Here is an 18,012-nt window from a genome sequence, read left to right as displayed (position 1 = left end):
GCTTGGCTGGCTTCTTGTTTAACCAACAGCTAAAACAAATCTTGTCATTGTCACATTGTTTAATTAAGGTAGTTTACTAGTTCCCAGTTTTTAACTACTTTGATGCTCTATTTTATTTTATTTTTGTTGATAAATTTTAACTGCTGCTCTTTGAGGTAGAGGAAAGTATTGTAAAAAAACAACTAATCTCCCAATAATTAAATATCTTTATGAATGTTTTTCGCATAAATCAAATTTAATCGTATCTTTTGAATTTTTTAATTATTTTTCTTTTAATCTCTCCGAAAATATATAGAATATTTCTCGATGTCAGGTCTCGAACCGAGTATCTCAAAGTTAAAGAGTAAATTCTTAACTAAGTGACCTCTCGGAAAATATGCAAAATATATAGAACCTTTTTTATAAATAAAAAATATTTTTTTTAATTAAAAATCTCATAAATCAAATGCTAGTCTACTCTAAACTCAAGCTTAATTTATTTAAGCTACTTATCATTTATAATTGTAAATAATTTTTTTAAAATGATTTAATAATAACTAGTAATAGACTAGCATCATTGCATTTGCAGGCATAATTAGTACAAGAAATCGTCAGACTTTGATTTATAAAAAAAATATTAATATTAGTTTGGACTTTTGAATTTGAATACTCCTCCTACGTCCTACCCAGAGTCAAAATATGAAATGGCACTATCATTCAAAGGAATATTCGGTTCATCCGGCAATAGTTTCCCAAATTTTCAATAAAAAAGACACGGCTGCACTTTTTAGCTTTTGTCACTGTGTGACATTCCCTCATAGTTGAGTTTTTGTAGTTTTATTTGAAAAGGATATTTCTATCTGCGCGATTATAAACTGTTGAAATTAATTTCTCGAATTAGATAATTATTTGTAGAGTTAGATTCGAACTTATGACTTCTGATTAAATTGAAATAGATTTTTTACATCTTTATATCACATCCAAGCATTTTTTTTTTGGTAAATTATATATTTGTTGCGCGCAAGTGCAGAGACTAATTTCTAAAATCGTGTGAGATTTAAATGAACATCAAGTTAAAGATCAAACTCATAATCTTAGTTAAGCTAAGAGAGACTCGCGTTATCTCCTCCAAACGCTCTCAGTCAAACATTTTGTATTTTGTATAGAGTAGAAAAATTAATAAGTCTACTGTTTAATTAATCACTAATTAGTAATTATGCCTTTGTTGATTCTGTCAAAAAAAAAGGCTCCTTCGTTGATGAGTCGGCAGCATTTTGTTTCCATGGTGACAAAGGTTGACCTACAAAACAGTATCTATCATTATTGACATTTTCTGTTAACAATAGTATTATTTTATTTTATTTTCGGAAAAAAAAGGATATTTTGTTTTTATAATTTGTTTCTGTTTTATGTTTTTTAGTAGATGCTATAATTTATGTTTTGCTTGGTAATTATTTTTACTTCAATTTAGTGTTATTTTACTATGCTAAATTAGGTAATTAACCCCCAGGAGTTAATTAGTACATAAAATTTTGTCATCAAAAGAGTATAGGTAGAAGATTAATTACTATCCACTAACAGTATTCATTTAAATCACATTAAGTGCTATTTTTATAAATTTGTTGTTAAAAAATATAAAAAATTTTATTGGTTGTTGTTTATTACTTTATTAAGAAAAGGGGGAGAGAGAGAAAAAATTAAATGCAATTTGCATTTAATTTTATGAGATTAAGAAAAAAAATATTCTTGAAAATGGTTTTTCGTGGGACAAAAAAAAAAGGTTTTTCCCCTTATAAATTGGGACGGAGGGAGTATATAATCATTATTTACAACAATTTTTGTGGTGTGTATTATTTTCAACAATTTTAATCTAATTTAAGCTTCGAATTAATTATTATTTATTTTCATAAACAATTAATCATCTTTAAGGTTCTTCAATTATCAAAATCTTTAAGGTTATTTAGAACTTGCCTTTTCAAGAATGGAAACTCTATTTTTAAAAAAGGAATCATGTGTTGTATTCAAGAAGATCTCAGAAAATTTGTTACCTGCTACAGTGCACTGAGTGACAATGAACTAAAACTCAAGCTATGTTATCTCATTGTGCTAAGAGCATTTTCAATGGTGCAACTAAATTTGAGCGCAACTCCCCAATAGGCGCTACACATCATATCACGTCAAAATGGTGCAACTAAATTTGAGCGTAACTCCTCAATAGGCGCTACACATCATATCACGCCAAACTTAACATCTATAACAACTTTTCAATCCATCAATCCAAACATATTCTAAGACAATTTTTAGGTAACAAGAGTGAGCAGATTGGCAAAATTCCAATGCTTGTGTATAGATTCCCATGACTCTACTCGGATTAGTCGAGGTCTAAATTGTCTTACTGTTGTCAAAGGTCTAAAAAACAACCTTTGTAACTTGAAATAAGAGATAATAAAGGAACAATAGAATTACAAATAACAATAATCAACAAATTTCTCCATAACTCGATCACAACCGAAAGACAGATAAATTGTCACAGCATCCTACACACAATAAGCCTGAAACTTTCAGAGTTTGTTACAACATAATATTTTGCCTAAAAAGTTGTATACTGCTGCTATCCTCGCAAGGGGATGAATTTTAAGTATTCAATGATATACCGAACCATTATCAATCATTTAAAGCTAGTATATCTCATCATCTGGGATAGTTGGGGATAGGAAATCCGGATCAAAGATGTTTAGTGTTGCTTCACCCACTTTTTCTGGCACTGGCAAAAGAGGAAGAATCTTATCTCCGTCAATTACCCCGTCAATATATCCATATTCAACCGCTTCAATCGGAGACAGATATTTATCCCTGTCAATATCTTTCAGAACTTGTTCAATAGAACGACCGGTGAAGGACGATATAATTCTCGACACACTGTCCTTGTTGTTCATGACTTCTCTCGCTTGAATATCTACATCTATGGCTTGTCCACTAACACCTCCTAGGGGTTGAGTGATCATGATTCGCGTATTGGGCATAGCAAAACGCTTACCTTTTGTGCCACCACCGAGGATAATTGAGGATGTTGATGCTGCAATGCCCATTGCAATTGTGGAAACATCAGCTCTCACAAGCTGTACCGCGTCATAGATGCCCAATGTAGCACTAAAGAAATAATAGCATGCAAAATAAGTCAGGAGCGAAAAAGAATGCAACGGATCAAACAGAATAAACACTTGCAATGAAAAACAAAGACCTAGCTGTCAGACAGATCTAGCTGCCTAACAGCATAGAGGATCACTATGTCAATGCTAACTTAAACAACACAAAGGAGAACATATCTATCGACGTTGGATCAGCATCAATAAACAAGTCCAAAAGACCGTACATTGGACACTAGCTCTAAGTGAAATTAAGGCAATTAAACAGATATATGGCCCTTCTGATATGGCCTTGGTTAACTAAAATGGAGAAAGAACAGAGTACAGACAAAATAACGGCTAAAGAAAAAAGTTTTTCATCTAAGTGAAGGTTTCCAGTCTTTTAATTATATATACATCAAAGGCACTGCTTCGGATTAATCATTATTAGATGAGGATGATGAAGATGTTAAGACAACCGTTTTATCCCATAAAAGATGACACTGCAAGTAGCTGTCCTTGAAAATTCGAGCATTCCTCCCCAACTACAGACACCAAATAATAAATAACAGCAAACAGCACACGACCAAAAGGGTTTTAATGTCCTAAATCTCCTAAACTGAAATTGAAGAGTGGCCAGTGATCTCTTGAAAGGGACTGTTGATTGAGATATTGTTATTGATTGTAATTAGATTTGTTATCCTTTCCTTACTATTAGCTTTTTATATTTGATTTGATTCCACAATTATAGGATAATGATATAATTAGTCCTATAACTCCTATTTAGATTATTCCTCTCATCTACATAAATACTTGTACAAACTTTGTTATTAATAAGAAAGAAATATTCAGCCTAGTACCAATCTTGGGACTCCTAGTCTTTGGAATCGGCCGCATTCAGGGCTAACTCTAATATCATTTCCGTTTAGACTCTAAACTGATTTATAAGCCATGTCTGTTCCAAAATATCAAGTTCCAGCATTATCCAACTTCGACTCTGCTACCTCAATCCCAAGAAAGTAACATAGATTACATAAGATTTAGTGGACAAGGATTTGAATCTTACAAATAATTCGGAGAAATTTAGGGGCATGTTGTTTACTATCGGGGACTGATTATGTGTCGATTAGATTACAAAAAGACAGGACAAAGAATGGTCGTCTGGTGCTAATGAATATACCACCGCAGCGGGGGAGAACTACACCTTTAATTCAAACCATTAAAGCAATAATTACTAGCATTGGCGACTAGACGGATTTGAAACAAATGAAAGATAGTAAAATGGTTTTGGCAAGTTAAGGTAAGAAGCATAAAAATGGTACTGGACATGAACGCAACATAGACACACAGTACAGAATCAGGGCAGTATCTAATGTACTAACAATTCGAGCAAATGACACAGCATAAACAATTGAAGAGATGAATGTGTGCACGGTGCACGCACATGTGAAAACCAATACTATATAACAGATGGAAAAAAAATCAAGATTATTACATTAGTATAAAATGCCAAGGAGCAACATCAAGTCTCGACTTCCGAATTTTATCTTGACTCCTTGATCATTTATCCATAAAATTGGTTCTCACTACTCACAATAACCACTCCATATGTGTGTGCGCGTACAAATAACCAAGGAGCAAGAACAACAACAACAACTTTTCCTATAATATCCCTTGATCTCCCTCTACCTCTAACTATGAACCTATCTTCCAAGTACACCATAAGACATACTATTAGGTCCTGCTCCATACATGCTCAAACCACCTAAAAAGACATATTCCTACCTCTATAATGGACGCTAGCCCAAATTTTTCTCTATAATATTTGTATTTCTAATCCTATCTTTAATTAAGCTCAGTATATCATAAGCCGTGTTTATGCAGAGGGAAAAAACCAAGAGCAAATAGATCCACTCTTATATAACTTTAAGTCAATGTGCCATTCTTTTAAAGAAGATCATGTGACAAGGTTTTCGTGTTTTCATGCTCGTGTGTGTCTTTGAATAGAAGAGGAAAACAATGATAGAATATAAAAGTTCTTAGTAAGGGGGCAAAATATCCTCCGACAAAAAACCTCAAAAGAAAAAATTGTAAACTGAACAAAATACTTCAAAAGAAAAGACTCTGCATTTCCCAAATTAAACTAGAGGGAAAATCCCATCAACATGCAAAGACCATCGCATTGTATAAATATAATAGCATAAAATGCTGGCATGTAAACAAGAGGAATTCTAATTTCCATCGCTAACACTCTGCTCTGTTGAATGGTTAATATGCACCTAGTGTTGTCAAATAGTGGCATAAAAGCACTATAGTGTAACGGAATATGAACAAATTGCTATTGTTCCGCGACACGCGCTACTAACTACACAGTATTGCCAAATAGAGGCTATATCAGACACTGAGCATGGCGGAATTTCAGCCAACCACTATTTTCCGCTATTAGCGATTGACAACATTGCATGGACCAAAATATCCAATCATAATCAATACAAAACAGACACATTAATCATCGAAATTAAACACATATTAAACCAAACCACCAAAAATATCTCACATTTATCCTAATTATTAGCCCAGTGGCTAGAAATTCCATCCTTAGAGGTGAATAAGGGGAGTCTTTGGGGTTCAAACCCCGACTCCTCCATATAAAATGCGATGTCCCTACCAATTGAGCTAAACTCACGGGACTAATCATTTTCTTACTTTCCCCAAAAAAATTAATAACAAAAGGTCCCTTTTTTCTATTTCATTTCCAACCCTTTAACCTTATCTTCTCAATCCACCTTAACATATACAATTGCACCAACTCGCATAAACCCTTATCCACTTCCAAGACATACACTTTAACCATTCAAAATCAACATAAACAATGAAACCAAACAAAAGAAAATCCCTTTTTTTTTTTATTTCATTTCCAACCCTTTAATCTTATCTTCCAAATCCACCTTATCAGATACAATTACAGCAATTCTCATAAACACTTATCCAATTCCAAAGCACATATCATAAACATTAAAAATCTACATAAACAATGAAACAAAACAAAAAATTCATCTAACCTGAGAGAACCACCAGGAGAATTGATAAAAAGCTTAATATCTTTATTAGGATCTTGAGCATCCAAAAGCAACAACTGACTCACAATAGCATCAGCAACAAAATCATCAATTTCATTACCCAAGAACACAATCCTCTCCCTCAACAACAACCCCATGGTATCAGATTCAGCACCTCTCATGGCCCGTTCCGGCGTCTGAGGCGAAGATAGTCGAAAAGTGATTCTGGGTTTTTGATGTTGGGATTCAAAGTTTGAATTTTTGGAGGTTTTTGAAGATGGGGTTGTGGAAACGCAATTGATTGAAGTTCTGCGAAATTGGGAAAATGGTGAAGGAGTAAAGGTTTTAGGGTTGAAAGAAGAAATGGGTGGTTTTGAAAAAGGGGTAGGAATGCGTGAGAGTGATGAAGGAGATGGAAGGAAAGTTGAAGGGTTTGGATGAGAGGTTGTGAGGAATTCCATTGTTGCGTGGTGATGTTTCTGAAACTGACACTGAGAAATGAATTGTGATATGCTTTTTTTTTATTTTTTTTCTTTAGCTACCAATTTAATCTGGTTCAGAAGACAGTTCTAGCACAGTTCTAGCATCAAGTGATTTTGGTCCCCTCCCAATCGCAGTTACGAGGAATCGAACTGTGGTCCGCCCACAAAGTTCAGCGTCAATCACCGAATTAAGTAACGATTGGTTGAATTGTGATATGCTTAACCTCACTATATTTTTATTTATTTTATAAGAAAAATTAATGTAAGTTGAAATTAATTTCTTTTTAAGATTTTTTTTGAAAAAACTAAAATGAGATATATTACCACATCAGCATTCCCAGCACAAGACGTGTCAAGATAGACTACAAAAGTTTACAAAGAGTCATAGAAACATAATCATAAACCAATCATACAAAGCCCAAACAAATCATAGGACTAGACCACCAGCTATGGTAGTTATAAGATAACGTAACACTCGTCGTCTTCAACCACCTAAAAGAGAAAAGCTTGATCTTGTCCAACAAAATATGGGGTGTATCTGCTCATCCTGTGAACAATCGATGGTTTCGCTCCGTCCATACAACCCAAACGCAAGCAAGCCAAATGAGCTGTAAAAATGAACGACGCGCGCGAGAGCCACCTGCTGAAGATACAAACTGAACAAAATGGTCACGCAAAGTAGTAAAACCCACCAAAGGAATACCAATCCACGAACGCACTAAATCCCAAAGAGAACCAATAGTACTGCAAGAGATGAATAAGTGATGGGCTGACTCGGTCTCTCCACATCCAAAAATGCATGAGTGAGCTGTAGAAGATAAAACACCTCGAGTAACCAGGTTTACTTTCGTAGGCAACCTGTCACGCAATAAACGCCAAGCTAAGATGGAAACCTTCAAAGGAACCTGAGAATGCCAAATGAGGTTATCCGCGTCATCCATAGTAACCGAAATATGTGAGGTGAGAAGCTGATATGCTCCTCTAACAGAGTAACCCGTGTCCGGATCAGGGCGCCACTGCCACCTATCAGTAGAATGAGCCTGCAATAAAATGTTAAGAAGTAAAGACTGACACTCCCTCAGCATCTCCTCCTCCCATGCCCTCAGCTGCCGCCGCCACACCCACGCCTCGCCTCCCTCACCCCACCCTAAAGCAAACATCTCTGCCACCGTACGCAGTTTGGTCTCAGCCAACTCAAACAGGCGCCCAAACCGCTGACACAAAGGAATCTCATCCACCCAGGGATCGGTCCAGAAAAAAGTGTCTGGCCCGTCCCCCACCCTCTTCACAACCTGCTCCTGAAACCACCTGCCCCCTATCTCACTCCCTCCATCCCTAATACGCGATATCTCCCTCCACCACGACGACCCTCTCCTGCCTCCATCTCGAAGTCTACCTCCCTCAATCCCATAACGAGCTGCCAACACTCTAAACCACAACCCCTCTCTGTCCACTAACATCCTCCAACACCATTTACCTAAAAGAGACTGGTTAAACTCCCTCAACCGCCTAACCCCCAAACCTCCACTCTCCTTACTTAAGAAAATAGATTTCCAATCAACCCAAGAAATTTTCCTAGAATCCTCACAACCCCCCCCCCCCCCCCCCCAAAAAAGAATTTAATAAAAATAGATTCAATAGAGGAAATAGTACCTGAGGGAGCTTTGAAGAAGGAAAGAGTGTAGACAGGTAGAGAGGTCAAGACAGACTTTAGCAGAACCAGACGACCACCAAAAGACAAGAAACGACTCTTCCACCCAGATAATCTATTCTTTATACGAAACAACATCGGTTCCCAAAAACTCAAACGTCTCGGATCACCCCCAATCTGAAGACCCAGATAAAGGAAAGGAATCTTTCCCACTCTACAACACAGAGCAGACGCAGCTTCGCCTAACCAGGAATCAGGAATATTAACCCCAACCAACATGCTTTTATGAAAGTTAACTTTCAAGCCCGACATAGTCTCAAAAAGCACAAGGACAGCTCGCAAAGCCCTAACATTAGCCCAACTTTTAACCCCCAGCAAAAGAGTGTCATCTGCAAACTGAAGGTGTGAAACCGTCATCGATCCCTGCTCACCAACACTGTATCCCGTAAACAAATTATTCGCTATCATCGCCTCCATAAGCACATTCAGTCCCTCAGCAGCCAGTAAAAATAGAAAAGGGGATAGCGGATCACCTTGCCTAAGCCCACGCTGAAGAGGGAATTCATCAGTCGGGCTACCGTTGACTAACACAGACGCCAAAGCCGTACAAACACACTCTCGAATCCACTTCCTCCACAGGACTGGAAAAGACATTCTCCCCATTACATCATCCAGATAGCCCAAGTCCACAGAATCATAAGCCTTCTCAAAATCTACCTTAAACAACATTAGATCCTTCTTAAACTTCCGCGCCTCATCCACCACCTCATTTGCAATAAGTATGCCATCGAGGATTTGTCTATCCTTCACAAACGCCGACTGAGATTCAGAAATGACACTACCTATCACTATGCGCAACCTATTCGCTAAAACCTTCGCCAGAATTTTATACAAGCTTCCGACAAGCGAAATAGGTCGAAAGTCGTTTAACCCTTGGGGACTATCAATTTTAGGGATCAAAGCAATGAAAGTAGAATTTACACCCTTAGTCAGCTTGCCATTACGCTGAAAATCAGCAAGAAATCGCATAATGTCACCCCGAAGTTCAGCCCAGAAATCTTTAATAAACCCAAAATTAAGAGAATTTTATGATTGTAAGTAATTTGGATGTTGTGAAGAGCAAGGTGACCAAGCTTTTGCAAACTCGCATTATATATCATATATAGGAAAACCCTTGTTGCTCTATAGAAGTGTTGAATTTAGTCACAATGAAGTGTTATATTGAATTCCTAACACTCTTTTGCCTTTACATTACATAAGATCTCAATTATTTTGTTCGTCATGCCAAGCAATGCACATCATGCTCATCATCATAAGTTTGATTGTTTGATCAATTTCGCGACAACACTAGTATAATTTCAATATACATATTGAAGTACAATTTTAATGTTTATTACATTTTATCACTCAATTGTGACCAATTGCAACCTTTTCGTGACAATATTTTTTTCATTTTATGGCGAGATTATTCTCAACATAGACTAATACGTAACTTTTCAACATTAACTTAATATCATCAACGTGCACACACCGATTTAATCAATTATATAACCGACATAATAAAGAATCCTTGCGCCGCTTTACAAATGTGTAAAACCCTCTCCTTTAGGATTTTAGCGCCATTTGACATTGTTTGTCTCTTGTTGTTGCCATTGTGGTCATTTCGTTTATGTAATGATGATTTCCTTGTTTGTTTCTTGCTTGCCCCTCCACCAATTTTCTCGATTCGATGTCACCACCACCCGTTTTAATCTCTCTTGATAGCGGTTTCTAGTGGCATATGTGATCTTGCTTGTGTTGCCTTAGCTCAAAATTTCATTGTCGCACGCTATAGTTGTTGATGGTGGATAATAGAAAAAACAACATCCTCTACTTAGAATTTAAACCTAGAAAAATCGTGCCGTTACAAATCTTGCTCTGAATAGATCGTCATCCTCTTCATCAACTGCCTCTATATTTTACTGTTATGGGTTCCATCTCAATTGTTGAAACAACCTTCGAGCACCACCCTCGAAAGACGCCATGGCAACATCGTGTTTTGACTACTCCATCTTTATGCAAGTCAAGATCCAACAACTTTGTTAGTGTTTATATGGTTTTCTTGCTATGCTTCTTTTTTCGTGTTTTGTTATTTTTAGTTTGTTTCAAGTTTACACCCTCGTGCATTTGTTGATATGCTTAAGATAGTGACTCAAATCTATACTATTCTTCAAGAGCTGTATTAATTCAACACAGTTTTCAAAACACATATTTGACATCATAGACAAATTGAGTCTATGACATGTACTGAAACAGATTAAAAAATTGTAAAATGGTATATTTGTCAGCATTGTATTTAAAATTTGTGTTTATATAACATTTGGCAAATGACGTCTATTAAAAGTATAAGTTAATTTATCATTTTATTTTCTACAACTAAAATAATAACTTAATTAATATCAGTTCAATAAAAATAAGAGAAAAACAAATATGCATGTCGTATTAAACCAGTTATCTATTTATTCCTAAATGGCTAAATCAAATAAAAAAAATTCAATATATAACTGGATTTTAATTTATATGCACCGTCAGTCTAAAGTTATTTTGCACATGCGTCCAATAATGTACCGACACATAATGTATGATAATTAAAAACACGTGATGTGTCACATTCATTAAATGATGTGTTAACACGTCATTAAATGTATGTGTAAAAGAAAATTACACAACTCATATAACTGCCGATAAATCCATTTTTTTGCCTTATTTTTATTTGTTAAATAGTACTTTCGCATTCCATTTTTGCAGATTCTCACTAGATTCTGCGTTTGTGCTGTGATAGCGGTTGACCTCAAACCCCCACCACTCTTATGTTTCTGTTCTTTCCTATTCGTCTTCTGTGCTCAAACAAGACAAAAACAAACATAAACACAGACAACAAAATAGGGTAACTTCATTAGATGCAAATGCTGATCAAAACCAAGGGTCCCCTAGATCTTGTTTGATTTCACTCTCTCACCATTGCTTTGGTCAGTCGTTAAATCATGTTTTGTTCTTTTTCTCTTCTCGTTCTTCACATTTTCAAACCTTGTTTCTCGGATCTGCAAATTTTTTATACCCAATGATTTTTTGTTTACAATTTTGAATTTTGTTTCCAAAGTTTGATTCTTTTTGCATTATTATGGAACCCCCATTATATTATATGAATAATGAGTTTTGTTGGATAGTTGAAATCTTATTAGGCATTGTTTGGATCCATTACCGTGGAAAATGGGGTAACTTTTTTGTTTTTGTGATTATGAAACTTCTAAGTGTATGTTTGGTTATGCAGCTAGAAAAATTGATTTTGACAGAATTGATTTTGTAAAATTGATTCCGACAGAATCCAAACACGTGCTAGCTTTTTTGGACAGAATCGCGATGACACAATGTGATTATGCCAAACACATTGTGAATCCAAACATGTGCTAGCTTTTTTGAAATGTGAATGATGAATTTGAATGCCATTGAAGGGTTAAAGTGATAAAGAAAGTGTGAAACTAATGTGAAAAGTGTGGTTGTGTGCAGGTAGTGGGGAGATGAAACATGGAGTCTAGTGAGAATGAGAGGTTGTCGGTTAGAGAGGTTCATGCAAATGGAAGCCGTATGATTGCAACAGAAGTTGAGGCTAAGCTTGATGAAGGAAATATTCAAGAGGCAGAATCTGCATTGCGAGAAGGGTTGTCACTCAATTTTGAGGTTAGTTTGATAACGATCACATAATTTCCTAGCTTGTGCCTACCATGTTTTTTGTCGCAAAGTTCCTTGTTTTCTTTTATTCTTTTGTTTCCCTTTTATGGATTGGATACTTCAATGTTTGTGGTATAGTAAGAAGTAAAAACTAAGGACCAATCTGATATTTAGATTTAATGGAGGAAGCTCAGCTCAGCTCAAGCTACTCTTTGTTGCCAAATGGCTGCAACCATCATTGCTTAACTTCTGAAACATTTTTTTTCACCTTATAGGCATGTGGTTGCTATTATTCATTTTTGCAAATTATTTAAGATTCATTGAAGTAACAATTATGGTCATTTTTACAACTCCTGAACGGGATTTAAAGAGTCTGTTGCTTGAGATTAAAAGGTTAAACTCTTACTATTGAGTTGAGACCTTGTTTAAACAAGTGGCAAGGTTATCACTTATCAATCATGTTAACGATGAATTTTTGGAGATTTGGAGGACATGAGACTTTTCTGATTTTGTAGGATATAATTTGATCTTTACTTTAGTTTTAGAGCAAATTTGAAGGTCTTTTGGTGTCCTTCATTATTTCATTTGAGGTGTAGTAGCAAATTTGAAAGTTTTAACTTTTAAAACTTTTAACAGGAAGCAAGGGCTCTTCTTGGGAAGTTGGAGTATCAGAGAGGTAATGTAGAAGGTGCTCTCCGTGTCTTTGATGGGATCGATCTCCATGCTGCTATACAGCGGTTGCAATCCTCCTTTGCTGAAAAATCACCCGCCAAAAAAGGTCGTACTCGCACAGAATCACCTTCTTCAGTCTCTCAGCATGCTGCTAGTTTGGTGCTTGAAGCCATCTACTTAAAAGCCAAGTCTCAACAAAAACTCGGGAAATTTGCGGGTATTTTTTTTTACTTTCTAAAAAGGCTGTTAGTATTATATACAGTTTTATTCTTAACTGTTGGAAGTTGTTCTCCACCTGTTGTTTACTTTCTTAATTTTGCTTTCTCTTCTGAAATGATTCCTCCTATAGTAGTAATCTATGCAGCACCAACAATTCAGATTGAAAGTGTGTCCAGTGTCTGACATGTGTGAGCGTCTGACATCGACACAACGCTAATCACTTTTATTTTCTCAAATTATTATCTTTGTTTATGTCTCAGTGTAGTATCGTGTTCAGTGTCCATCACACCGCTTCATAGGTAGTAATACTATATTTGATATTTCTGAATCAGATCTAAATTGCAAATACTTCTTTGTAGATGCTGCTGATGACTGTAAACGTATTCTTGATGCTGTTGAGAAGATATTTTATCAGGGTATACCTAATTTTCAAGTGGACAATAAATTGCAAGAGATAATCAGCCATTCAGTAGAGCTCCTTCCAGAGCTTTGGAAGCAAGGTGGTTGCTATGACGAGGCAATCTCGGCTTATAGGCGTGCCCTTCTCAGTCAATGGAACCTCGACAATGATTGTTGTTCAAGAATTCAGAAATCATTTGCTGTTTTTCTTCTGTACAGTGGTGTGGAGGCAAGTCCGCCTAGTTTATCAGTTCAGATTGACGGTTCTTATGTTCCTAAAAATAATCTCGAAGAGGCGATTCTGCTTCTAATGATTCTTATAAGAAAGTTTTCTGCTGGTAAGATAAAATGGGACCCTTCAATTATGGAACACCTAACTTTTGCACTTTCTGTATGTAGCCAAACTTCTGTTTTAGCAAAGGAATTTGAAGACTTGATGCCTGGGGTATACCATCGTATCGATCGTTGGAATACTTTAGCTTTATGTCATTGTGCAACCGGACAAAATGTCAGTGCTTTGAATCTGCTAAGGAAGTCATTGCACAAACATGAACGACCAGATGACCTTACATTGTTATTATTAGCTGCTAAGATCTGCAGTGAAGATCCTTATCTTGCTGGCGAGGGAGTCGGCCATGCACAGAGAGCAATCAGTAATGCACATGGTCCAAATGAGCATTTAAAAGGTGTTGCTCTACGGATGTTGGGACTTTGTCTCGGAAAGCAAGCTAAGGTTGCTTCCTCTGACATTGAGAGGTCTCGCCTTCAATCCAAAGCTTTGGAGTCGTTAGAGGAGGCAACTAGATTGGAGAAAAACAATTCTGGTCTGATTTTTGAGTTGGCGGTTCAATATGCCGAGCATCGAAATTTGACCGCTGCTTTGCGTTCCGCGCGGCATTTCTTCAATGAAACTGGTGGCTCTATAGTGAAAGCTTGGATATTGCTTGCTCTGATTTTGTCTGCACAACAAAGATTTGCGGAAGCTGAAGTGGTGACAGATGCTGCTTTAGAGCAGATTGTGAGATGGGAGCAGGGGCCTCTGCTTAAGCTTAAAGCAAAGCTGAAAATCTCCCAATCAAAAGCCATGGATGCTATTGAAACTTATCGCTACCTTCTTGCATTGGTTCAAGCCCAGAAGAAATCCTTTGGGTCTTTCCGAGTTAGTTCGAAGGTAAGATTCTGCCGTCAAGTTATCTTCTTTGACGAATATTTTTATTTAATATTCTCTCATAGTAATTTCAAGGATGTAATTAAAGAAAAGTCGAGATATTTGTTGATTACTGATTGCAAAATCAATCTTACTTTCATTTTGTTAACTGTTTCTAGGTTGAAGATGATAAAGTTAATGAATTCGATATTTGGCATGGTCTCGCAAATTTATATGCCAGCCTTTCTCATTGGAAGGATGCTGAAATCTGTTTGCAAAAGGCCAGGGAGTTGAAGCGGTACTCTGCAGCTATTTTGCGCACTGAAAGTAAGACTAAATCCTTTGTGCTATTTAAGTTTTTCATTCTAGAATGTTGAATTTATACTCCTTACCCTCTTGTCAATCAATCTAATTTGAGACTAAGGCAGGACTATTTATTCAATTACGTATTTTTAAAACTCCTGTCCATACCGGGAAAGTGCTTATGACTGATCATATCTAAGGCTTTTCAGGCCTAACTCAACCCTTAAAATATCGGTTTGTAGAGTGAGAGATGTCTCCCACATATAAAGTCATTTTCAGGCCTTAACTCATAATGTGAAACTCTTAATACTTTTATATTCTTCTATATCAGGTATTTTGTTTGAAGGACGCGGACAAAACCAAGAAGCTCTCAATACTACTATTAATGCTATACTACTTGAACCAAACCATGTTCCAAGCAAAATCTTAATGAGTGCTTTGATTCAGAAAATGGGTTCAAAGGCTTTGGCTGCTGCAAGAAGCATGCTATCTGATGCGCTTAGAATAGAACCGACCAACCGGATGGCTTGGTATTCCTTGGGATTGGTTCACAAGAATGATGGCCGAATGCTTGACGCTGCGGACTGCTTCCAGGCAGCTTCCATGCTGGAAGAGTTTGATCCCATCGAAAGTTTCAGCACTGTACTTTGAATATTTCGATTTTGGAATGGTTAACTCTGCAGCCTTCAGTGAGATTGATACCGTTATGATTTTTGGTTATGCATCATTTGGGTTCAATGGGACAAAATAGAAACAGATTTAGGAATTGTTTTGCTTTTTTTGGAAACAAAAAAATTTGTCATCACAAACTATAGACTCAAAGAAAAAGAATTGAAAACATTATTTACGAAATAAGGTGAGATTGAATGAGTTGTAAATTTGTAATGAACTTCGACCGGAAGAGATTTTGATGTAGTTCAATAGCTGTTCAGCTTTGTAAAAATGTATGTCGCTTAATGCGGTATCTATGTTGCAAGGAAAAATGTATTTGAGGTGAGTTGAATTATAATGTAAGATGTGGTGCTGTTATTGTAAATTCATGTTATTTGTCTTGAACTTTGATGTTTTTGCCTATGTATTTGTGTCAAGTAATCACAGAAAAAGCACGATAAAATGGGCGTCTATATAATGAAGAAACCTTAGTAGTTGAAGCATTTGTTAATCTGGAGATTATAGAAAAACCTTCATCACCTGCACTTGCACAGAACATTGAAGTTTCCTTTGGTGATTCATAAGACAATTAAGACGATGAAACTTTATCTGAACATCATTTTCTATTATCCCAAATAATTCTACTCTCTTTAGTTAATTAGTCTGTTGTTGGAATTGAAATTAGAGACTTACCCCCTAATTACTAGACCAACCCGCTGTAATAATACCATAAACACCTAACGAATATATATGACAAACAAATACTCCTTGTGCTACATCATAGGCACATTGGGCGTAGATAATCGTAACCATATACATATAAAATAACATCAATCGAATGCCAATCCCCAGGTTTTATTTGTAAAGTCTCTATTCCTTGGTAATCGAAACCCAAAGATTTATGAATTATTCCGTGTTTGACTAGCCAAGCAGACAAATTACCCTACATTTTTTTACCTGTCTAGCGTATTTTTATAAGTTTGGTATTTGGTATAAGTATTTACCATTTATTTACATTACAATAAAAAATTTGAAAATTAATTTGCTATTTATTATTACTATTATGTACAAAAGGATCCTGTTTAATTCACTTTTTCGTTCGTCGGAGGATACTTAACATTTTTATATTTGAAAAATATGTCAGAGGTTATCTCTGAAATAGACGATGGTTTGATAGAATAATCCTTGATTATAATTGCCGGTATGAATGTTGCGTTCAACATTAAATTTGTGGTTGGTAGTAAAACACATATTCTCTCGTTCCCTCCTTGTCCACAACCGGCTAAAAGGGGAAGGACCATGGGGTAAGAAAATTTATTATGATCGGCCAGTGGAAGTAAAGCTATGGAACTTAGGTATCGGTATTTTGTCGAAAAGTGTATATTTAATAGATTAAAATATGTTCCTAAATAAGGGTTGTTGTTAGTGAACTTAGTTTTATAGGTTGTTAATGAGTAGGAAATATTGTCAATAATAATAATAACAACTCAGTCGGTAACAACATGTAGAAGTTCGGGTACACTCCACTTATTATGGAATTTTTGCCACTATGCTAACTACAAAAAATATTGAATAGTAACTTATTATTATGATTATGACACTTAGCCATGTTATCACCGTAAAACGTTAGAATAGAAATTTTAGGGAAATAATAAGTTCTTAGTGACAAGTTAGTAATATTCTAGTTACGGATATCAATGGGGGAGAGAATGTGCGGAGGATGTTCCCCGCTCTCTGACTGCTCCTAAATTTGTTATGTCTCCATCTTGTACCCTGTCATGGGAGAGTGTTCTTCCTCATCTTTATCCTCGTAGATTCCACGGTACTCACGGAGATCCACAAACATAAAAAATTAACAAAACATTATATTTTTTTTTTAATCAAAGTTTGACACAAATAACTTGTTATTATTTCTTCCTTTTTTTCCTAAAAAGATACATATTTTTTATCATCAATTCAAATGAAACATGTATTTTCATCCGATGTTTGGACCGATAGAGATCGAAGAAACATACCAGTGGAATTTCAACCGCTAAACCGTCGTCTAGCGCATCATGATTTGCCACCGAAGGTAAGCATTTTAAACACAAATTTTCACAATCGATTGTGTGGCTCACATTTTATTAAAAATCTCTAAGTTTTCTAATATCAGAAAAAAGAAAACTGTTCTTTTGTATATTTTTTTAATTGATTAATAATTAATAAAAGATAAAGTAGTAAGGGCCCGTTTGCAATAGCTTATTTTTGAGCTTATGTAAACAACTTATGCAATATAAATTAGGTTTTATGCTATTTTATAAGTTTACACCGGTGAATGTTGTATTTTTATAAAGTATTTTATCACAAACTGCCTTGACAAACTTATAATAATACATATAAATTCATAAGTTGTTTGCATAAGCTCAAAAACAATTTAATTCAAACAGACTCTAAATATTTTTTTGTTGAATTTTATATTTTACAAGTACTTATTATTTCTTTTATTTTAAATTTGTTTATCACTAACTTATGAGTTTTATTAACCGAGTCATTCGATTTACCTGGTTTAGTAATGTGGTTCAACCAATGACTTTGTGACGGTGGTTCGACCAATAAACCGATGACTTTGTCAGTTTGA

The 18,012-nt window shown here is 35.7% G+C and overlaps 2 protein-coding genes across 2 annotated transcripts; one reads left to right on the top strand and one right to left on the bottom strand.

The window, feature by feature from the left end:
• Positions 1–2,441: 2,441 nt before the first annotated feature.
• On the bottom strand, positions 2,442–6,684 carry LOC123907589 (ATP-dependent Clp protease proteolytic subunit 4, chloroplastic). The gene is made up of 2 exons (XM_045957906.1): positions 6,167–6,684; positions 2,442–3,129 (listed from the first exon to the last, which is right to left on the bottom strand). The coding sequence occupies exons 1-2, from the start codon at positions 6,622–6,624 to the stop codon at positions 2,658–2,660; spliced, it is 930 nt and encodes a 309-aa protein (XP_045813862.1). The 5' UTR covers positions 6,625–6,684; the 3' UTR covers positions 2,442–2,657.
• A 4,323-nt stretch (positions 6,685–11,007) lies between these two features.
• LOC123907588 (protein NPG1-like) lies at positions 11,008–15,800 on the top strand. The gene is made up of 6 exons (XM_045957905.1): positions 11,008–11,304; positions 11,843–12,013; positions 12,641–12,893; positions 13,255–14,465; positions 14,621–14,768; positions 15,076–15,800. Exons 2-6 carry the CDS (start codon positions 11,861–11,863, stop codon positions 15,393–15,395), a joined length of 2,085 nt encoding a protein of 694 aa, XP_045813861.1. The 5' UTR covers positions 11,008–11,304; positions 11,843–11,860; the 3' UTR covers positions 15,396–15,800.
• The last annotated feature ends 2,212 nt before the right edge of the window (positions 15,801–18,012 follow it).

Source organism: Trifolium pratense, linkage group LG2, assembly GCF_020283565.1.
Source record: "Trifolium pratense cultivar HEN17-A07 linkage group LG2, ARS_RC_1.1, whole genome shotgun sequence".
In the NCBI taxonomy this organism is placed as follows: Eukaryota; Viridiplantae; Streptophyta; class Magnoliopsida; order Fabales; family Fabaceae; genus Trifolium; species Trifolium pratense.
This window is presented reverse-complemented; position numbering and strand designations above follow the sequence as displayed.